This window comes from Erithacus rubecula (genome assembly GCF_903797595.1).
Source record: "Erithacus rubecula genome assembly, chromosome: 10".
NCBI lineage: Eukaryota > Metazoa > Chordata > Aves > Passeriformes > Muscicapidae > Erithacus > Erithacus rubecula.
The window spans coordinates 29,134,008-29,157,517 of record NC_136662.1 but is presented as its reverse complement, the minus strand read 5'-3'; the positions used below and the strand labels follow the sequence as shown (position 1 = coordinate 29,157,517).

At 42.8% G+C, this 23,510-nt stretch overlaps 1 protein-coding gene across 1 annotated transcript; it reads left to right on the top strand.

The window, feature by feature from the left end:
• The first annotated feature begins 924 nt into the window (after nucleotides 1-924).
• Nucleotides 925-22,644, top strand: LOC306805830 (tenascin-N-like). Its single transcript, XM_079314043.1, is given in 10 exon segments — nucleotides 925-4,014; nucleotides 4,528-4,576; nucleotides 5,141-5,207; nucleotides 17,290-17,368; nucleotides 18,929-19,325; nucleotides 20,275-20,293; nucleotides 20,982-21,034; nucleotides 21,036-21,146; nucleotides 21,699-21,714; nucleotides 21,717-22,644. Coding segments are annotated over 10 exon segments (1,278 nt in total). The 5' UTR covers nucleotides 925-3,661; the 3' UTR covers nucleotides 21,851-22,644.
• Nucleotides 22,645-23,510: the final 866 nt, after the last annotated feature.

The following is a 23,510-nucleotide window of genomic DNA, read 5'->3' as shown; positions in this document are numbered from 1 at the left end:
ATATGTACATAGTCAACTCTGCACCATTTCTCAGTCTTAGAATTCTCTCTTTTCTGCAACCATGGAGCTGTCCTAGACCTGCTCATCTGTGACTCCAAGTCACCCTTTCTCTCCTCAATTCTATCTCCATGTCATCTGTACATAGAAGGTCTATACCCTAATTCTTCAAGCACTGGGCAGTAGGATGGAAAAAGACTTGTAGAGTTAGACTGTTGGAGTCTTTCACACAGATATTCCACATGCTCTCCAGCCTTGATCGTCCTATGCTTTCCTCTGCAATAACTGAAAATATGTGAACAGGGTTTCTTTCATCCCTTTCCCTTAGGAGAATATTTTGTGCCTGGTAGATCTGGCTGTTAGGCATTCTTTCCTAAATTAGTCCTTTCCCTACTCTGCTGTTATTGCCAGTTATATGTATGACATCTTTTCCATGAAAAGTCAGTTAAACCCACTCTTTCTAACAGCGGGGAAAAATTCTCTATATTATATTGTGACTGGTGGGGCTTGGGGTTTGCCCCGAGCTGCCACAACAAGCCTGGTTAAGATGTTCCATAAGGAAGAGCTTCTCCTGGTGTCTCAGGCAGATTTCAGCCACAAGGTGCTTGAATGCAAGCAAGCTTAGAGTTTAGGCCATCAGCTCTTTTGTGATTTCTGCTTAGCTTGCCAAGTGCCTTCTTGGCCAGCGGAGAAAAAGAGATCGAGAAAGCTGCATGAAGGTTCTGCAGACACTTTATTTCTTCCACGAAGGGGTCCAGGCAGGAGGTCAAACACATAAAGAACTAAGGGGGCTTTTGTAGGGTCAGGGTGCCTTGGAAACAGACCAATAGTATAGGGGATTGTGAAACTGACCAACTATTAAAGATTTTAGGTAAAAAGTGACCTATCATCTAAGAGATTGAAAATAGAGCAATTAAATCACAAAGAGATAAAGCAGTGGTCTACAAAGGGGCTGAAAGTATTTCTAGTGTTAGTCATTCTAAGGAAGCAATTTCTTATCTAAGGGATGATTTTCCAGGGAGGCCCTGTCAGGGTTTCTGCTCCTTCCACATTATATGATGAGGAAGCAAAAAGAGTTGTTCTCCTTCATTATGCTTGACAGAAATACTTGTGTCCAGGAGTTCTTCTTCTGGAATGATCTCTAAGCCCTAGAAAGTTTCAGCTTAATTTGTGGTTCCCATGAACCACATTAGTCATGCCCTAATTAGTCACAGTATCATGTTACAACCCAAAATGCTATCACTAGATACTGAGCAAAGGGATTTCATGCATGTATCTGTTTGGGGGCCTCATTTCCAGGACTTTGGAAGTAAACCACAGAAGACAAAGCTTTGGGATTTTCCTGCAATGGACTGTGATGAGAATCTGTAGAATTTATACATAAGTTTTTTCAGAGCTTTGAAGCAATCTCTTACGATTTGATCTGTTTCAGAAGTCTGCACAGGTGAAAAAGAAAGGTGGAGCTAGTTTCTATGTCCCTTGGAGGGAGAGGATGGGGTGGAGTGGGAAAGCTGCATCTTTGGTCAGAAATAGGCATCTGCAAAACACCAGGAGGAAAGATAGGGAAGGAGCCCTGCATTCACAGAGCAACATACTTGTTCCCCTCCATTTCACTTGATGTATGTTAAATGTAGTTAAGTATTGAATGGAGGCAGAAAACCAAAGGAAACAAATTACTATTTGGGTATAAGCAGCAGAGATTATTCCCTTATTTTATGGATAGAGTCATAGAACTTTTAAGGTTGGAAAAGCCTCTAAGATCATTGAGTTCAACCATTAACCCAGAATTGCCAAGCCCTTCACTAAACCATGTCCAAATGCCATATGTACATGTCTTTTAAATCTGTCCAGGGGTGATGATTCCACCACTGCTGTGGGCAGCCTGTGTGAGTCTACCCTTTCAATAAAGAAATTTTTTCCTAAAACCTAATCCAAATTTCACATAAGGGTGTCAGGTAAGGAACTGTAGATTGAATCTTGAAATCCATGCCTTGTTTTCATTGGTGTCTGTAATTATTTTGCTTGAAGAGAGATGTACCAAAGTGGCCTGCAAAACAGGTATAAGTGGGTATATGGCTGTCCAGTGGGGGTCTAGGGTCTGTTTGGTTTTTAGTGACCAAAGCCTCACATTGCTGGACAGGAAGGACACCTTCTTTAGCTGTGCTGCCAGTGGAAGGCATTAGTCTAATGGTAGGGATATTTCCAAAGCTTTGGCAGACATTTAGGAGATATAAGGGTGTTTCACAGAAACAGAGAATTTTTATTGTAACTGAGGATTGGATGAATTATTATAATGGAGATTATAATCTGAACCCAGATGTGCTGTTACTGTGGATGCATATTGGTCAAGTTCTTTCTAGTTATCACATTACCTAGTTTAGACTTAAATAATCCTTTTTTTTCCCTTCTGCTTGTGCAATGAATGACACAGTTGCTTAGTAAGTCACACATGGTGGCATTTTGAATTTGCATCCTGTGGTATAAAATGTAAAGTTTTTAACCAAATATATTTATCACCTTCTCTACAGATTGACATGTACCATTAATGCCAACATTTAGTGTACAATATCGAATAAGCCATCTGATAAATTCAGATTTCTAACTTTATATTTCATCCTTCCTCCCTTGTTCAGCTTCTACCTTCTTGTTGTTTTTATCTATGAGGTGTTCATTAAAGCCAAAATTTTTTGGGGGTTGACTGCATGAAACATCTACAGCAAAGCAGTTTTTTTGTGTGAATGACTGTACCTGAAACCTTTAAACATATGAACTTCAGTTTTGACCTCTAAATGTCAGTGAAATATAACAGTAATATTTTATTTATTTATTTTTAGATTTTAGTTTTGAGACTTAATTAGGTGGAAAATAAGCTCTTCCTATATATTTATGCAAGGTAGGAAAGAAAATTGAATTCTGAAATAAAAGTATGGGAAAACAAGTAAGTTTACAACACATCCCCTTGCTCCATGTGTTAACGGATGTGCTCTAGTAACTTCTAGATAGACTTCACCAGTGTTAGGGTGATAAATCAGGTAAAATTCAAAGCAAAATAAACTTGAAATCTCACAAGTGAATCTATTATTCAGGCACACAAAAAGCCAATGCATTGGTGTCAAATGGAGCAAAACTTTTAATTCTCCCAAATCCAGATAACAGTGCTATATTAGAAGAGTAAAATGAAATGGGCAAAACTGTGTCCCACACTTCCTATACAGAAAGATCATCTCTCTGAATTTTTCATGCACACAGCATCAGTACAGGCTTTGAGTTGCAGACCATACACAGTGGTGGAGAATGCCATGGCCAAAAAGATGGTCAATAATGCAGACCACAGCTGAGAGACTGATACAAAGCCTGTTGTAACTGCAGGGCAATGAGGGGTGCTGTGGCATGGTTAACAATTGCAATGGACTGTAATACCAAGCCTTTATTGAAGGTTGAAAACTTTGAGCTCTTATTTGGGGAGTCTAGAAGCTCTTTTGTATCTACCTCATTGTGACTTCTCCAGGTACTTACCAGCCTAGTTCTGATTCAGGGAAAAAAAATTATTTTTCTTTTAGAAAATCGTGAAAACCAGTTTTATGATCACAAATCTTACTTGTTGTTGTTGATCTTGAAAGTAGCTGTGCTGTTTGAAGGGTCAATTCTTCTGAGAACCTGCCAGATGAATTCCCAGGGCTGGCTTGCTTTCCCAATGGGTTTATTGCTGTTCTGTGCTCTCCAGACACCTGCTGTTCAGCATCCTGCATCTCATAATTACACCAGCAGTGCTCAAAGAATATCTTTCAGCCGCTCCTATAAGACTGACCTGCTCACATCCTCCCAAATTAAAGCAAATCCATTACAACATAATGAAGAGAATAGTAGGATGCAGCTAGATCTTGGAGAGGCTGAGGAAAGTGAAGATCAGAATATAATCTTTAGGCACAACAGCCATGTGCACACACCCAAAGGTAACTGTGAAAATTTGATCCACATTAAAGACCTTTTTGGAAGGATTTGGAGAAGCATGAGAAGGCAGAGCTAAGGGAAGTTTGCAGCCCTCAGAAGCACTATTGGGAAAGCCAACGTAAGTAACAAGAGTGGTATCTCTTCTTACTTCCAGATATGGCCTATTTACTGCATAGATCTGGGGACTGGACTAATTGGTCAGGGTTGTTGGGAGTTCTCCTTTGCATGGTGTGGTGCCCTGGATTTCATGATTCACAGAGGTGAGAGGGTTCAATAGAGGATTTTCTGGAGGACAGGAGGGTGAAAGATGAGTTAGGCACTTCTAGTTACCTTCTTTTTCTTTCCCAGCTTTGCCTCCACAATTTTGCCATTGCTGAGAATTTGTCTTTTGATCTTCTTTTTGAGAAGTGACTTAAAGAAGAGCAAATTTTATGATGATAATGTTTTGTGGTGTCCACTGGCTCTACCTGGGATCACAGATTTATACTGCATGGCCTCTAAGAAAAGGTTTAACAAACTGTTGTTGTTCGGGGAATGGAGATAGGAAGTCCTAAGTCTCTGCTTATGTGAGAAACACAGGTGTGTGGCAGATGAGACTAATGTGTTGTCCATCTTAATAATATCTGTGGTGAGAAATAGTGTGTTTAAATGACAACATTAAAGTTTAGGTTAGAGGCTGTAGAAAACTTTCTAATTGACTCTCTGGGGCGGTCATGGAACCTGCATTCCTGCTGACCATGAACAAACATGTTGAAAAAAATGAAGGGTGAAGCCAGTCCTTCCTTGGACCTGGGGCAGATGGACAGGGTGATGCCATCAGGTACTTTTCAGTCCATATTTTTCAATGATATTTATGTTTTTCCTTTAATGGCCTTGAAAATACCTTTGGACTGCCAATCTAATGCTGCATTCCTAACTTTTTTCTTGTATTTTATTTTTGTTTTGTCTCATCCATGTGTCACACTTGCTGTTGTGCATCCTGTTGCTACTCTGGCCCAGTGTCCCTCACTGAGTTGGCTGTGGCAATGCTGAGAAGATGGGCCTTTCCTGGTGAGGATTGCAGCCTTCAGGTGTGACTGGAGAACTGCAGCATCAGTGGGATCTGTGACACAGCTGGAGGGGTCTGCCAGTGCCACAAGATGTTCTTTGGACAGGACTGGAGTGAGAATCAATGTCCTGGGGATTGCAGTAGCAAGGGTTCTGTGATACTGGAGTATGCTGCTGTTACGATGGCTTCCTTGACCTCAGCTGCTCCCAGGGTAAGACATTCCTGGGAGTTACTTTTCTCTTCATTCTTGCAATCTGATTTTCCTTCTCTCCTTCCCATACACTTTTAGTTAATCCTGTAGGTAAGCCAGCCCTGGGATCACCATGGTTAGTTTGGCATTTCTGCTGGCTGACTGGTCCTTGTCTTCAAGAATTGCCTGGGAAACATTGCTGGATTAGTGAGAGGTGAGAATCCAGTTAAAGATAGATAGTGCTAGCACCACCAGCTGAGTGAGAGAGCAAAATGAGCATGGAGCCTGTAATTGAAGGAGTAGACAGAGTCCATTTCTTGACATACAAATGAGACATTAGAAGGTGAAATTGTGTTTGCTGCAGCGTGCACTGCTTGCTGATGAGGTAGTTGATTAGATAAAACCTGTGAGACAAAGGATGTGTAAATCCTTTAAAAAACCCCCCTTTGAAGTGAGGTCTTTGGGAAATTCTCCCTTATCCTGCTCTGATACAAATTAGTAGGATTTGTCTGAGAAGACCTTGAGGAGTGTCCTGCAGTTCCTGGTTCATTTTGCCTCCCAACAGCCACAGGTTTGTACCCCAGTACTCGGCCTTTTGCCCTGGCAGCACCTTCTCAGCATGGCACTCTTGATCTAATCTTTCACAGCTCCTTATGAAGAAGTAACCAGTCCACACTGAGCAGCAGTAAGGGTTTTCAGTGACTTTCTTTACATGTCTGATCTGCCCTGTATCATCCCTCATGTTTCAGACCTGATCTGTCTGCTCAGATACTCATGAAAGTATCATAAAAGATACATAAAAGATTATTAGCTCAAAACTTCAATCCTCCTGGCATTTCCACACTATGCAGAGATAGAGGATTGTGTGGCTATCCAGCACTCTTCTTTCGTGTCTGAGATTTGCCACTCAGGAGGCAGCACCTCTATAGAGGTGGTGAGCAGAAACAATTTTTTCATAGAACTGTTGCTCAGTTGTTCTGTCCCAAAAGGCTGTCTGGGTCCGACTTTGGGTCCTCTCCCTTCTACAAAACCTGCAGTGTTGTACAGGCTCTGAAAGTGTCCTCTGGTCTCTGGGTGAGCAAGGACTACAGAATTAATGCATGTAGCACAATCCATTTTGTTACTGTTTCTGAGTGCTACACCTCCAGTCTTGCTTAAAAACTCTTAGGTCCAAAGGAAAATGGTTCCCATCTCAGCTGCTGTAGCCCAGTGCTCCTCTCCTGCACGTGTCAAATTGTCTTGTCTGTTCCAGTCTGGGTTAGATTTCTGCATCCTGAGAGATATACGCTGAGCACTGGCTTTATTTATCATTATTAGTATGTTCCTTTTTTATGTGTCAGAGATTACAAAGTGACATTTTATGTTGCCATGATAACTGGAATGTCTGAACATTTAGAAGTTATGAAGCATGCAAAAGTATAATTAATACTTTGCAATTCCTTCTGAGGAAGAAATACAGTACAAGGACATATTGAACAGCAGAGAGGCAGATATAAACCTCTTCTGAAATCTGCTTAGACAAGGAGTAAAGTACACCACATCTATTTAGGTTTTTTACTATTTTATGGCAAAGCTAAATTATTTAAATCCAGCTTCTATATCACAAGAAGAGACAGGATGAACAGTTTCATATTTTTTACAAAGTTTTCAAGGAAAGCAGTGGTATGCACATAGCGATTGTGGATTTGGTGAAAGCTGTGAGCTACACGTGAGAATGAATGCTGCCTTTCAAGTGAGAAGAATCTTCTGATGTTACCTGACTTCATGTTGCTGACACATGCCTTTTTACAGGCACCATCTATCTATGGTTTGCTATCAGTTAGAGCCTCCTTGCTGTGTTTGTTTTGCACGGCCTGGTTTTTGGTAGCAGGGGGGCCACGGAGGTGGCTTCTGTGGGAAGCTGCTGGAAGCTTCCACTGTGTCTGATGCTTCCACAATCCCTGATGGCTGTGAAGATGGACATGCTGCTGACCAAAGCTGGCCAATTAGAGAGGCTGACCTAAGAGCAGACACATCCTCAGTGGTAAGTATTGTGGGTGTTCCAAACTGGCAGGAGCAGGAAGAAGTCACAGGAATAATTAACAGTCACACTGTTAATCAGATTGAGACAGTTCTCTCATGTGTGAATCTCCAGTGAGATCTTTGGACTCCCCTGTCACATAAAGTAGGGGTGTCTCCACAGGGATAAAGCTATGCTCTGTAGTTAGGAAGTTTCCAGGCATATTCATTCATTTTATTTTGTCCTTGTTAGGAAAAAAAGTGTATTCTTCTGTGTCCAAGCTGATATTACGGAAATCCCCACCAGCAGCAGTCCTAAGGGCAAGCCTAGATCAAAGGTGCTATCAAAACATTGAAAAGACAAAAAGCAAGTTAGATAGAAGTCTAAACTTTAAATTCCCCTCTGCAACAAACCTGGAGCTGGATAAAGTAAACAAAACTGCTTTCTTCAAGAAAAATGCCATCTTCCCTAATCGTTGGTAATGCTCCCTTTTGCTCTTTGTAGGCCTGAAACCTGAAACAGAGCATGAGGTAATACCTGTGAAAGACAACACAGAGGGGAACCATTCTCAGTGGCTGGCAGGACTGGTATGTAGAAAGTTGCTTTTACTACAGTGATGTTACTGAAGAGTTCAGGGACAGATCTTTCAAAATTCCAGCACAAAAGGTTCATGATTGACTATTTCTTCATGCATGACCTACAGCCATGTCTGCTTATACTTTGTCTGAGCTTGCCTACATTGTATATTAAACATTAACCCCCAGGCCTAGCTCAGTCTTTTGCTTTGATTTTTTTATAGTAACTTCACATTTAACTTGACTACAACTCCATCTAGACACAGGATAAATGTAGTGACCTAGCCTCTGTATGGAATAACAACTCTGTTGGCTAATTGATTGTCTTGAAAAATGGCAGAATGCTTTGGATCTATTCTATTGCAAAAGAGACCTTGAAGAATTTTAAACTCTCATTCTGCTTATAAGATTCTGGAATTTCTGAGATTCATCTCTTATGAAAGGGATGCTGCTTCCAAAGATCGAAAGATTCCATATTAGGCCTGACATTTCTGAGGTTGTTAGGTAAATTATTCCATTAAAATGAAATTTATTTAGAACAACAAAACCTATAACCTCCATATTGTCATTTTAAGGCTATTCTTCTGCCCTGTGATTATTTGGAACACCCTTGACTTGTGTTTTCTCGCTCTTCTTCACAGACACGGGGGCTGCAAAACTTCTTAAAAAAGAGAAATAATAACTCCAATATTCATATTCTTATGTAACCCCCGGAATTTAGGAGATACAAGTAAGCAAATACCAGCTACTTCAAGAGTTACCACCAAATTCTGATTCATCAGCTGAAATAGCAAAACCTTGGTGGAGTCTGAGAGACAGGTCTGCAGGAAACGCAGAAAGGGCAGAGCAGCAGATGGCTGACAGTGGAGGCAGAGAAAAGGTAGGCACTGTACTTGGAGCTGGAAGAGAGCAAGCCAGAAGGTTGATGCCAAAATGATTTTTGCTTTTATATATTCTTCATTTATTTGTAGCTCTGTAGACTAGTGCTGTATAGCTATATAGTTCTTGGCTCAGTCCAGCATTTTTCCTACTCTGATACACAGAAAGACAAAACACATTCCAAAGGTCCTAATCCTAATCTTGCTTCCTTTGGAAACCAAGGATGACCTACTCTCCCAAGACACTTTACTATAAGCAACTGGAAGTAGAGGGGTACAGAAGAGTTTGAACCAAGAAGAGGAATTCCTCATCACCTGTTTCCAATTGGTGATTCTTGTCAGTTATGCGAATTTGCTAAACTTATAAACCTGTATTTGCTGTATGTAAGGGTGGCATTTTTCCATACTTGCACCTGGAGGCCTCCAGTTAAGGACCAGCTTTTATATTCCCTCCTGTATTAACATTGTCTTCAAAGTGTGTTGTTTTATTTCTAGATCTTTAAGGCATCTAGGTAATCCTCAAGTTGGTGTCTATGGAAGGCAACACAGGTAACCTGCAAGCTCTGTCTGCAGAAAGAAATTGAGAGTTTCATCTAAATCCTATAACATTCTTTCTTTCTCCTGGTTTCTCATGGATGCTTTTCTTCAAAGGCTGTTGGGGGAAACCTAAGTGAATGTTTTTGCTGGCCAAAGCAGTAAGGCAAAAATAAAGGAAAGGTGTATGTGAGATGGTTTGATCTTGCAGGAACCTTAAAGATCATCTAACCCAACCCCCTGCCATGGGCAGGGACACCATCCACTATCCCAGGTTGCTCCAAGCCCTGTCCAACCTGGCCTTGAACACTTCCAGGGATGGGGCAGCCACAGCTTCTCTGGGCAGCCTGTGCCAGGGCCTCACCATCCTCACAGGGAAAATTTTCTTTCTAACGTGCCATGACAAGTGACAGAAGATACTGACTGCCACTATCTCAGGGAATAAAGTGGAGGCTCCCTTAGACATGTACATGGGGAGATACGCCTTGGCTGATGGAGACACCAAGGAAATGTAGGTGGGCAGTAAAAATGACATGATTAGCTTACTGGATCTAAAGTCAGGCATGGAATATGTCACTGATACCTGAGCAGAGAAGGGACCCCAAAGGAGCAAGAAAGCAAGCACCAGAGCTGTGAGCTCTGAGCTGTGAAGTGAGCTGTAGCTGCACTGGAAGCAGCTGAGTTTGAAATTCAAACTCCATCATTTTTACTTGTTTGGTAAAGCTTCTCCTACTTTGCACACATTTTTAGTGGGGCAAAAAATCCATGTAATTCTTACTAGTGTGGTTGAATAGGTCTCCAGCTCAGATTATGGACAGTCTCTGTGGCAAGGAACCAGTTACTATTAGTACAAAGAACAGTCAATCAAAGCCAAAGCTCAAACCTCATAATCACGTGGAATGTGTAATTCATGCTTTGCCCTTAAAATGCCTTAAGCTATATCCAAGCATTTCTTTGGGTGACTGTTGTAGTATTTCCCAATAGGACAGGGCTTCATACACATTTCAGACAGATAATCATGGCAGAGTCTTTTGTTAAAAAGCAAAAACATGTTTATTTGGATAATAGCATAAATTAAGAAACATGTAGGAAATCAAATCTCCAAAACAGTGTATTTGCTTGCTGCCCTTTGGTGACAGGGACTCTCCATGGGAAGGATGCTTGCAGCTGAGTCTGCAACTGGATTGAGAAACTTCTTGAACTGTGACAGGTATAGCTAGTCTATAGGTGCACAAATAATTCAGCCTAACAGACACCAACTGGACCAGCCTGGTTGTTAGAGAACAAGGAGTAAACAAGTCCCCAGCTATGAAAGTGATAGGCTGAATTCAAGCTCAAGCAAGGGGACCCTACCCAATCCCTTTGAACCATGGATGCACTCATATCATTGGCCAGTGAGCTGGGCGCAGTTAAGACCTTTGACCCATCACATTTGTAAGACCATGACATTTGAAGCTCCTATTTAGAGGTGGGGGTGGTGCATATCAACAAAATTGTGCTGTTGCTGCACATACTCAGTGTGTGTACGAGTACAGAAGTGGTTTCTACTGACTATTGACAAATAGTCTTATGTATGTGCAATGTGCATTTCTTCACAAAAATTACCTAGGGGAATGTTTGGGGTGCTCGACTCAGGATGTTAACCAACACATTTAAGCATATAAATTGGACTAGACATAACAGAAGATGCCTGGGGTAATTTGTAGGACTGTCTGAAGCCCTCACATGAGGGGATCAGTCAAATAGTGATGAAGCTCAGTCAATCTCCTACTTTCATGTTGGTTCATTGTCTTCAGGCAGCCCATGTTCTCACTGGTGCAGATGACTTTCTGGGCAGCTCCTGGACTACACAGGAAGTTCATTCAGAAGTGGAAAGCATTGCATATGCAGAGCAGCACTGTATCTAGCTGCAGTGCAGTTAGACCTAAAGAACAAACTTGATTTTCATATCACAGGAGAAAATAAGTTGCTTGGTTTTTCTTGCCATAGGTGAACGTCTCATACTGCTAATGAGCTGAGCTGTGATTATTCAGATTCCCAATTCCCAGCATGTGCTGCTCTGGGGTGGCACAAACAAGCTTTACCATCAAAATAAAAAGTAATGTATTTTCATCTCACAAGAGAGCTGAGATTAGTAAATGCAGGTGGAAAATCACAACTTTTACCGTACCTAATGTGTGATAAATCACGGTGCAGCTAAGTTGGTGTGTGGTAAATTACACTGTAGCTGTTGTGCATTTGTTCCCTGGAATTTAGAGGCCCCAGCTGACTAAGAAGTACTGTTCCATTAATTTGAGAGGCATCTGCAGGACCTTCACTGCTCAGGCTGCTAAGACATATTTGGTAGTTCAGTGAATTAAAAAATCCTCACCAACCAACCAAAAAACATGGTTCTCTGTAAAGGTCATGGGTTGTGTCACATTACTGCACATTACTGTTGTGCTGTGATATAAACTTAGGACTCCTGAAATCTAGTGTTGTGTTTCCATCTGAGAAATGGGCAGGGAAAAGATTGTAACAGTGGGAGAAATTTGAAAGTGACAGAGAGCTGCATTTCACAGATTCTGAGCAGGTGATTGAAGTTTTTTTGGTAAATTCTCAGAACAGCTTGGGTAAGATGTTGTGATCTGAAAGCAAAAGCCAGGAACACCATATTCTGCCTGGGCTCAGTCTCTGCCCAGGCAGTGGCTGTGCTTTTGTTGCTACCAAAGGAAGAGCCCTGCTCTTGTAGCTGTGAGGAGGAGATTTAAACCCCAGCTGAAATACCTCAGAATTGGGCACCCTCCTACTTGCTAGTTCAGGCCCTTCCTTGGAAACAAATAAAGGATGAGAGGTGGAAAAAATCAGCAGGGCCCATGAGAGGAAGCAGTAAGAGTACCCCTATTTAGACACCCATTTTTTTTCACTCGGCTGTTCCACAGAAACTAGCAGCCCATCTCACTCAGTGCAGGGCTGAGGGATGACTGACCCTGCCAAAGCTCAGCCACCTTGGCACTGGCATGCAGATATGGTTACCAATGCACCAAGAATGGCAGAACATGGAAGAAGTTAGTGCACCAATTTTGTCTTCCTTGCTGTGTCCAGCAGTACAAAATTATATGACTCCACATATATGCAATGGTGACTCCCTTAAGTAGCAGTTATTTACACTGCATGGTTAAAACACAGTTTACAGCTAAAGATAAAACTTTTGTTAGATTTACCAGTTTGGGCTGGAGAGAAAAAAACAAAGCAAACTTTTGGATTTACAAAACCCCTTTTGGATCTTTAGACATAGAATCATTTCCCAAATTTCATCTGTTTTTCCAAATGTATTTGATAGTCTAATAAAACGTTACCTTTGGCTGTAAAACTTGTGTTGTCTGTGTCTTTAGACCATTACCAAAGCACTATACTAAAGCTTCAAATAATTATGACTCTTTCTTACAGAGTTGGCAGCTCAGCTGAGCTGTTGACTGACCAGGTGGCAGAGGATGCAATTACTGTTTCCTGAACATAGTCCATGCTGGGAACAGACAGATAGAGTGAGCTACACCTAGGCTAAGGGGGAGACAGAGAGGAAGGAGGTGGAAAAAGGCAGTAATCTCACTATCATGGCAGGTCTGAAGCAAAGCACGGAATACATAATTTATATCTGGGCAGAGAAGGGAGAGCAGCGGAGCAAGAGGGCCAACAATGAGGCTGTGACAGGTAAGTGGGCAATAGAAATTGCTGAGTAAAAGCTAAAGCCCAGCTTTGCTGTTAAACTGTCTTAGGATGGACATCCTCAGTGTCAAGGTAGAGGGAGATTCATTCAGGCTCAATATATCAAGTCTTCAGGTTAGTGCATCTTGCTGTGAAGCCTATACAGCATCATCACAGATTGATTCTAATTACCTATAGATACTGCAAATAGGTCATGTTGTAAATACTAACATGGCTAATACTAAAGATTAGGGTAAAAAACCTCTTGCAGCAGTGTCTCTTATGTTTTTGTGTAGCCTCATTTTAACTGGTTGATTTGTTTATCCTTCATCATGCAATAGGAAAATACCCAGCTCCTTGAGATGAAGAAATTGAAGCATGCATGCATGCAACATGGCATGCACGCCATCTTTCTTTGCAAAAGAAGCCAGGCATGAAGTTCACCATCCATGTCTGGTCAGATCTGGGGAGCAAGCAGAGTAACAAGGCAAGCACTGACACTCTTGACAGGTAATGTGGGCAGAAGGGAAAGGAAATAGGGTGGAAATTGTGTATCGACACAGGTAGGCATCTGGAACAACCACAAAACCATGGCTGAAATGCAAAGAGTAGATTTACTTCAATATTTCACTAATTGGAGGATCCCAAAGCAACACCTGGGCAGAGCAGAGACACACAGGCAGGTACAGTGGCACCATTAGGCTCAGTCCCATTTTTGATAGTTCAGTTCTCACGCACACATAATTTACCTGAGCTTTGATCTCCTCCAAACAGGGAGCTTAAGTTCATGAGAGTGCCTTCAAGTCTCTCCAAACACCTATGTTATCTCTGCACAGAAATTCTACTTCTCAAAACAGAGGATAAACAGCAGTTTATTATTATGCATTAGGCATATTATGTGGAGTTTCCCATACTGTTACTCTTCAGGCCTGGGCATTCCCAGCTGCAAGGTAACTGAATGTACCATCTTTCTCACCATTATTCCACTTTTAACCTTTTCCTCTCAACAGAAAGATCCTGCTGTGTTGTTGTTTTATTATTTATGAGTACTTTTTGCATTGCTGCACAATGCCCCACTTAAATAATTAAATTTAGTAATTTATATACAGACTTACCCACAATGGACTGCTGCTATAGATGATTATAGAAGAGGCAAATGTCATAATGCGAGTGATGGCAGCTGATGGTCTTTCTTTAACTAGACCTTAATAAAAAGCATGCAGTGCTTTATGTGCTGCTATCTAGCCTAACAATAGCAGGTTTAACAACCAAAATGAAACCACTTTAGAACTGAAGACAGTTAAAAATAGTGGCCTGCCATTTGACTTGTGACCTTAGGCCAGTCCTAGGAGACTGCTAAGCAGGCTTAAATCTGTCCTGTTCAGTTAGCCATAAGGACTGTGATGTACTGGGAACATCAGGGGGTTACTTAATATCCATTGACCTTGCTAATGTAATTTTTCTACTTTATGAATTCATTTGATGTGAGATAGAACAGTTGAACCTTGGATATAGGGCAAGATGCCAGAGAGTTCCCCAGTGCTTACAGAGATCAACGGTAGCTGATGGGGACAAATCTTGAGGCTATAAAAGGCTGAACCTATCTGAAATAATAAAATAATACAAGTTCTGTGGAAAAAAAAAGAATACATTTTCTCACTCAAGGTGCTGGCTGATTACTTCCTAGCATTGAAACTGGCTGTGGCAGGGAGCTGCCCTGTTGTGGCCCCCTTCACCCATGGGAACTGCCAGCTGGCCTTTAAGGGCAATGCTGTGATACTGCAGTCTCTGAGGCTGCCCTTCCCATCCCTTGCTTCTTAGGATGGATTTGGTACCTCTTAGCTCCCTCTCCTGTCCAGCTGGAGATACATATGGAGTGTATTTGTCTGAGGAGGTTTCTGGGTTGTTTCACTTAAAGTAATTGTTTAGTGCTCTCCCAAATGAAGCACAAGTTCATTAGATAATGGACTACTGCATAACTCAAGAGCTTGATGTAAGGTGGTCTTGGCTGTAATGAATAGACAGTGTTTTAAACAACATGGGCTGTGAACTACAGCACTACTGTCCTTGCTTTTATATTTGGTGTTTTGATTTCTTCCTCTCCCTTTTTATCTTCTTTAAGCAGTAACACTGTGAATTAGTAGTGCAGCATTTCCTGGGGGGAGCCAGCCTGCTTGTCTCTTCTCTATCTAAGACAGACAAATCATGGCCTTGTGTTTTTCTGTGGCCTTTTCGCAACTGCACTATTTCACTGATGTGCTACAATTTTTGTTATGATTATCCTCATAGCATTCTTCAGGGCTTGGGAAGTTTTGTAGCCTGGTTTATGCAGAAAAGACAGACAACCATGTGCCAATAATCCTCCAGGGAGATTTGTGGAAGAACAGGGAATTGAAATAAATTATTAATTTATAGTTTGATACAAACTCAAGTGTACTTCAGGGCTGGAGTACTCTTCCTTGGAGACCAGTACTGCCCAACAAGGACCTCCTCTGTACAACTTGGAAAGCTAGTAAAACCTTACTCATCAAATAGTTTCCTTAAGATGTTCCCAAAATATATAGACTATAGAAAGCACAAGATGAAGATTAGGGAGAAGCTGCTTCCAGTTTACTACTTTCAACACAGATTTTAAAATTGGATTTATCTTGAGGGAAACACTGCAGCCCCCTTGCTGGCACATCATAAGACTTTTTGACAACTGCTGTTGACTGGCATTGCCTTGAAATAATTCTGTTCTTCTCCTTGTGCTGACCCTTGGCAGTCTGACTTAGGAAAAGTCTGGCCAAGTCTTTGATGCCAGTGAAGGAGCTGGTATCCCATAAGCAGCACAGACTGAATTGTAGAGCTCTGGGTTTCTTTGAATTCCTGCACTTATTGAAGACTGAACCATGGCAACAACAAAGCATGTGAAATCATTCTTCATCTGTAGTAGGGGAACAATGGGTAGAGGCTCTCAGTGGGCCACTTAGAGCTGTGCTCCAGGACTGGGACATAGAGCCTGTGAGTGCTCCTCAGAGATGAGCCTGATGGAGACTCCGCAGGCAGACATATGAGGAGGCCTGGACACTACACAGTTCAGAACATCCCAAACCAGAAGGCTTGCAGTGTTTGGTCTAGGCTTCTGCTGCTTGCTAGCTGTGAAGACCACTGATTGACTTTCAGGCAACTGCAGTTCATCCCAAGATCTACACAGCAGTTTGTGTCTTTCATCTATGCAGTGGGGTAATAGGACTTCATCTGCCACAGAAGAGCTTATCTGTTCTAGCAGCTGGTGTGATCGCTCAGGGCTTCTTCCCCCCTTACAGGAATCTGCTAATTGGTGAGATAACCCAAAGCCACCTGTCCTGTAGTGAGTTGTCTCTGGTACCAGGGAGGTAGAAGTCCCAGCTGACCATAAACATCTTGCCTTGAGAGCAGATTGAAGGGAAATAAACCCTTGAATTTCTGATTGACAGACACTTCACAAACTAAAGCTACACAAAACTTTCACTTCAAGAAGAAGTCCTTTACACATTCCTTGGAAATGTACGGGGAACCTCTCTTCAAGGTTTGGGACCCTGGCCCTGAGTTACTCTTCTGGAAGTTGAGTGAAGGGAGTATGTATGCTAAATCATCAGTTGGTGGTAACCTATGTTGACTCCTAATCTATACTATTTCTTTGCTAGCTATAATATAGGTACCTTTATGTTGTGCACTGTTTTATGTAAATCTACTAATAGTTCTTTGTTTTAACCTGTGTAGTAAGTAACTCTGTTTAAGGCCTTTTGTCTGTTAATCTTCTGCTCTATTCAATAAATAATTCATTTATACTAGACCTGATTTGCCATTTTTAAGAACTTGTGAGCCAAGGCAATTTAGGTACAGGTCACTTGAATTTAAGCTGCTGCCAAAAATCTGAACCTGAGGCAGGGCTTGTCTAATGCTTTCACTTGATCCATAACAAATGGGAGTTGACTTTTCTTTTTGTTTAGAGATTGACCCTCTCAAGAACCTCCATGTTGATGGTGGTCACAGCTGACACCAAAGATGATGGCAAGCATCAGCCCTTCATTATCCTACAGTAAAACTTTCATACCTTTCCCCTGATTGACAGTGGGTTCAAATGACTGACACCAAAGATGGTGGCAAGCCGTAGTCCTTTACTATGCCCCTCAGTAAGACTTTTGTACATTTCCGCTGCAAATTCACAGAGGCAACACCACACAACACTGACCCATTCTCTCTTCCCTCATATAAGGGGCCAAGCCACTCTTTTATAACACACACCCTTATTGGACATAGCTGCAGCCTATCAAGGGCAAGGCTGCTTCTGCTCTTTGGTAGTTGGTTCAGCTGCAGCTGAGGGCCAGGGTTGCCTACAGCACCTTCTCTATTCTCTTACAATCCATTCTCCCACTCCATACATCAGGTGTGACTCATTCCAAGTGTAGTTCCCTGGACTCCTCCCGCAGAGCAGATTGATGGCTGTTCTCTGACCAACCAGGGTGAAGATGGTACAAGCAAAGTACAGTGAATTCTCTGAATTCCTCAAACCTTAGACCCCACTGAAATTACACCTGTGATTATGGGCTCTGCCACCTGGGACTGTGGGCATGTGGACCACAGAAATTTTGAATGGAATCTATGCTATCTGTGACCCAGGGAGGGAGAGCTCAAGGATGGCAATATGCTGCTGTCATGAGTAGAAGGTGTGGAGGGACTTAATGACAGTGGAATCCTCTTTTCAAAAGATCTCCAGGTGCAGAAAACATGGTTGCCTCTTCACTTAGAATAAATTGTTATTACAGGAACTGTTATTACAGGAAGGGCAGCACTCACCAGGGTCAGGGTGTCCTCGGTGTCCTAGGAGTTTTTCTTGTGAACTTGCTCCCAGTCTTCCTTCTGAGGAGATGGACTTCACATTTCAAGGATGCAGGGTGAATTTGCCTATCTGAACTCTACAAGAAAAGCCTGGGGCTTGAGGCACTGTGATCCAGAAAAGCTAAATGCTGCTCTGAGTTGTTCAGCAAACAACTGTTTGTGCTGGAATGGCTGAAACAAGAAGTGATGTACACTCCATGATGGCCTAGAAGGGAGATCACCAGAGCAGAAGGACAGCATAGCTTCTCAACAGGTAGGAACTGGCCTTGTATGTTGTATTTTTTCTATGTGCTCTGTAGCTGTCGTGCATTGCAGCAGAGATCAAAGAGTTTGTGTCCTACAGATGCACAGGGAAACTGTGATCATAAGCAAACCAATTAGCAAATCAGTGGTGTTACTGCTGGCTGGGTGTCCATTCTAAGCCACACCATCTGGAGGCTTGGGAACACAGTGTGACTGTGAGTGAAGATTGCCCATGCTGGTCACCAGTGCTGGCAAGCCTTGCTAACCATGTGCAGGACAAAGCCTGCTGATGAGCAGCCAGTGAGTGGGCAGAGAGGATGATAATGCAGGAGATCTTTCTGCACATTCTAGCAATGGCAGGGCACAGCAGTGTAAGTAATCTCAGGGCCTTGAGTAGCTGCCCAGGCTGTTCAGAGGTCAGGAAACACACACCAGAGTGGCAGCAAATAAAACATTTCAAGCCAGCATGCTATGGGAGCCTCTTGTACTGTGTGAATGCCCACAGGGGTTGCCAATTGTTGATTAACTGAAATGCAGAGAAATTAAAGTCCCTTTTTCCTGCCAGTCTTCTTCCTGCTCTTATTGCAAGCCAAGGCTGGGTGTTTTTGCATGGGCAGTCAGTGGCAGGACAAGGGGCAATGGTTTTAAACTGACAGAAGGCATGTTTAGATTAGAGATCAGGAAGAAATGCCTTGCTCAGAGGGTGGGGAGGCATTGGCACAGGTTGTCCACAGAGACTGTGGCTGCCCCCTCCCTCAAAGTGTTTGTGGCTGGAAGGGGCTCTGAGCAACCTGGTCTATGAGTGGCATCCCTGCTGTAGCAGGGGATTGGAACGGGTTGAGCTTTAAGGTCCCTTCCAACCCAAACCATTCTAGGATTATATCTCTTGCAGCCTTTGGGGACCCTTATCTGTGTGCCAGCTCCCAGGGAGTGGGGAAGGCCAACAGCTTCTACCTGCTGATGCAGCTGGCCCTGTGTGGCCCCTGGCACAGCAGGGGCTGCTGATTTCTGTGTTGCTCTTCCAGTACCCTTGTCCATAGGAGCTTCCCAAGGTGAAGTGCCTCCTGCTGCTTTGTTGATGGATAGTTTTTCCCACTCTTTTCACACACTGAGCTTCTTCTACCAGTATCCCATGGAGTGCAGCCAAGTGCAGCAAAATAGAAATGCCTCCAGCAGCATGTATACCATTTACCTGAATAGGGATGGCAACAGGCTGCTGCAGGTGTACTGTGACATGAGCACTGAAAGAGGCAGGTGGATTCTGAGTGAGGCTCTGGTCCTCTTCCTGCTTTTTGATGAATGTAATCACACAGACATGACACAAATGTTAGTTGAGGCTCCTTTCTCTCTGGTGCACTTCTGTGTATCAGCTCCTTCCTGAATGGAGTAGCATGTCTTAGGGAGGGTAGTGGATGCCAATGTACCCACAGTCTGGAATTATATGTATGTACAGTTAATGCAGTTTCAGCCGATGCCTGTTTTTTCATTGCTCATGCTATGAGTGTGCACCTTGACTGTGGCCACACAGGAGGTGTTGAGTGACTCAAAGGAATCTGAGGGCAGAGGCATGGATGCTTTGTGGTGGGGAGTGGGTGTGAATGTGGAGGAGTGAGGTCTAAGGTTCTCTGATAGCAACTTCCCTAACAACCAGAGAAGACCACCTTTTTCACCTTTCAGTGCTAAGTGATTTTCTCACTGAATTAAATTGTTGTGTGTTACTGCCAAGCCCCTCTGATCTTGGTGAAGTTTAGAAACTCAAACACCTTCTGGATCTTGTCTAAGCTTGTTTTGTCTAAGTGTTCAGATCATGGTCAGATTTGTGGGAAGTAAACTGTCAAATTTGTACAACTAAGTATTTGCCTCAGTGCTTATGTGCAGCCAGAAAATGCAGTGTGTTAATCAGAGAAACCAGCATTAAATAGGGCAAAGTTTTTGGAGTAAGAGACTTTAAATGGTCTGGGAAAAATAATGTTGCAGTACAGCTAGTCTCGTGCTGGTTAAGGTTGTTTGTTTTTTCTGATGTTTCTGTCTCTTGCCAGAAACTGAGATAAGACAGCATAAACTTGGCAAATTGTTGTGAAACCTCAAGCAGGGAAGGAGGAGGCAGGAAGTAGCTGATTTAACCAAAATGGTCTTGGGTGAGAGTCTAACACTGCAAAGGTGAACAAGCTTCCCACTTTAAAGAGCAGTTGTCTTTTATTTCTAGGTCTTGACAAGCTGCACAACCTCATGAGCAGCAGCTCCACCTTCTGTGAGCTCCGTGTAGATTTGTGGACAGCCAGCGAATCTGTCTGTGCTATGATTTCTTCCAGGTGCCTCAAGCAGGGACAGGTACAGGCTGTCAGTGGGGAATTACAGAGGCAAAGCTGGTGAGCAGGGCCTTGTACTGGTGCTGTCTCTGCACAGGAAAGCAAATTCTTGACATGTGTATTTGTTCTTCCAGTAGAGTGGGAGCTCCTTAGGTAAGGTTGGATCAGATGTGGTTTTCTTTGAGGAGGAAAGTCTTTCTAGGGAGACCTAGGAGAATGCACCCATCAGGCTGTCTCATGCTGAAGACAGGAGAAGGAGTTGCTTGTTCATGGGGAAGAGAGGGGTCTGTTACTCAGGGAAATGCCTGAAAAGGCAAGCTGGGAAGTTTCCACAAAGTAATCTGTGCTGAGGAGGCAGCAACTTCTGGGGCTTCTCAGCCAAGAGGGAATAAAATTGTCTTTTATTCAGATGGGAGTTTGCTCAACAGCAGTGCTGGCTTCTGATGCTGGTAAATCATTACCATTGCTGTTGTGTCCACTTGTCTTCCATTTATCCTTTAATACCCTCTTGCCATAAGGTTTAGATCTTCATCTGGGAGGATCCCCCCTTGGACATGCCCTCTAATAGCAGTGCTTTAGAGATTCATGTCCAGACCTATCCTGTGCTGTGGCTTTTCCCCTGCCAGGCCTGCTGTGTCCCACCTGAAAGGTGGATAAGCCCTCAGGCTGAGCAGCTGTAGTAATTTACAATCTTTGATCCCTTCTTTTAGGGGGAGCAAGGACCTACCACAATGTCTGGAAGTTCACAACATGGGACAGAGATAAATGATGTGGCTCTCAGCAGCTGTGCCATGATGCACCACAGTGCATGGTGGTATAAGAACTGCCACCTGGCCAACCTCAATGGGAAGCATGGGGACAGCAATCACAGTGAGGTGAGCAGCAGAGCTGGTGTGCTGATTATCTCTTCATGGCCTGGAGAAAACACATTGCTCCTTAGAGCAGGAGCAATTGCCCTCCAACTCATTTCATTAGAAAGCAAAATGATCCATAATGAAACTTACAGCTCTTAGTCTCTCCTCCCTGGATCCAGAGGACCTGAGCTCATGGCTCCCTGCTTCTTGTGGGCAAAGATACTTGAGGTGGAGCTGTCTTGATGTCTGAAGGGAACATCTGAAGGAACACTCACTAGAAACCACACTAGAATACTTGCTCATTGTCTGATATAGCCTTTCCCTTGGTTTTTAGTGCACACCTTGGGGTGCATCTTGCTGTATAGGCTTAATTTGGGATTGAAGATGGCTTAGTCCTGTTGTGCTCCAAACTAGGTAGAGGTTTGATCTATATATTAAGAGTATCTGAAAGACTGCTTATAATTAAAGTCTTTGTTTGTTGGAGGGTTAAATGGTATTTGAAGTGGGCAGTAGTAGACTCCTAGCACCTGGTCTGGGCACTTTAATAAGAGAAATTCCTTGGTCTTTTCCCAGGGTGTAAACTGGGAGTCATAGAAAGACATGAATTCTCCATCCCTTTTACAGAGATGAAGATCTGTCCTCAGTCTTCCAGTAAGGAGCCAGTTCTGAGGAGGAGGAGGAAGTCTTTATCAGAGAAGAGGATTCTTCTCTGGAGGATCTCTTAGGATTATCAGAGAATAGAACTCTCTGTGGAACAATACCCAAATATAATGATTCAGTATTTCTTAACAGTTTGATTCAGACAGCTTTCTCCAATACAAAGGAGACAGTAGCTGACCAATGTGCATCCAGGAACATCTGGATCTGTAGGCCAACCTGCTAACAGCCTTTGGAGCTCCTGGTGGGTGATATTCCAGAGATTAGGAGGGGGCTTGTGGGGCATCCTGTTTATAGATAGTCTGGTTGGCTATGCATGAGAAGAACCTGCTTGATCCAATACATACAACTTCTATGAACTTTATGTAAAACAAACGTTAACATATGTTGTTCTTTATGAAACCTGGGCTGTAGACTTAATTCTGTCCTTCTTTGGTGACATCCACTTCAGACTTCCAAAAATAAGTTTGAACCCACTAACAAATAATAGCCCCCTAATTCGGATCCGAACAAACTTTTCTGAGATTATCATCTCTCCCTGTTTTGGTCCGCAGTTCTCCTCATTATTTGGGCATATTCCCTATTCTTCCTGCCAAACTGGGGTTTGGGAAATGCTGCCAATCTGCTGACAAGGCTCATTAACCCATGTGTGTTCTGTAGACTGGGTTCCTCAACCTCCAGTATCACATCGCTCCAGGTTAAAATCTGGCTATTTTGCTTGTTTCATGTTTCCCCGACCAGAGAAAAACATAAGGACACATGCAATAGATTGATGTACACACTCCAGGGTGAGGCCTAGAACAGGATGAATGTAAGGTCCACTGTCATCCAGGCTCTGCTCACCATCCCAGACCTGCCTCTCCGTATTGCTTGCTTATAGACCAATTAACCATACTCCCTTTGTGACTGTTCCATCTGCTGCCTTCTGCTTTTTCATCAGCAGTGTGGCAGGTAGTGTTGCTGAAATGCTAACACTTGTCATCCACCTCTAAAATGAACATCTCTTGGAGTTAAAGTGATCCTGAGTGCCCCAGTGCATGGTTTCACATTTGACTGCTTTTTTTTTTTAATTTTTTTTTTCTCTCTCTCACAGCCATAAAGGTGAAGTTTATTTTCTTTCCAGCCAGGGAAAAGCATGAACTAAACAAATACTGCTTGCTCAAAGTCTTCCTTGTCTGACCACACTGGGACATAGTTGTCCCATGTCTTACTGACCTTTTCTATTGCAGTACTAAACTGAGTAATACATTTTAAAGAATCCTTCCCAGATTTTGGAGAAAGTAATAAAATCACAAATAAAGGAGGTCTTAAAATATTTCAGTCTTTTTTGCTTTGGTGGTAGAATTACTTTTCTTCCTATTTAAGCATTTTGCACAGAGTGGAAGCATTACCCAGGCCTGGAGTGGGACTGTGCAGATTAGGTCTTTGGAGTCTGCTCCAAAACAGGGATGAGGACTGTGCTCTTTGTGACTTAACTCTGGGAAACACTTATCTGATCTGTGCTTGCTAGGACCTGGCTGATAAGAGCCAGCTAGAGAGCTGTCTCTCAAAAGTGAGGACTAAATTGTTCTTCATACTTTCAGAGCTGTGCCTCTTTGGTGGGCAGGTGGGCAGACACTCGTCTGAGCTGCATTAAGATACCCAAGCCCTGGTTTGGGGGGAAGGAGGAGACTAATGATGAGAGGAATAGAAAGGAAAATGGTACTTGAAGTGTTTTGCAGGCTCTGT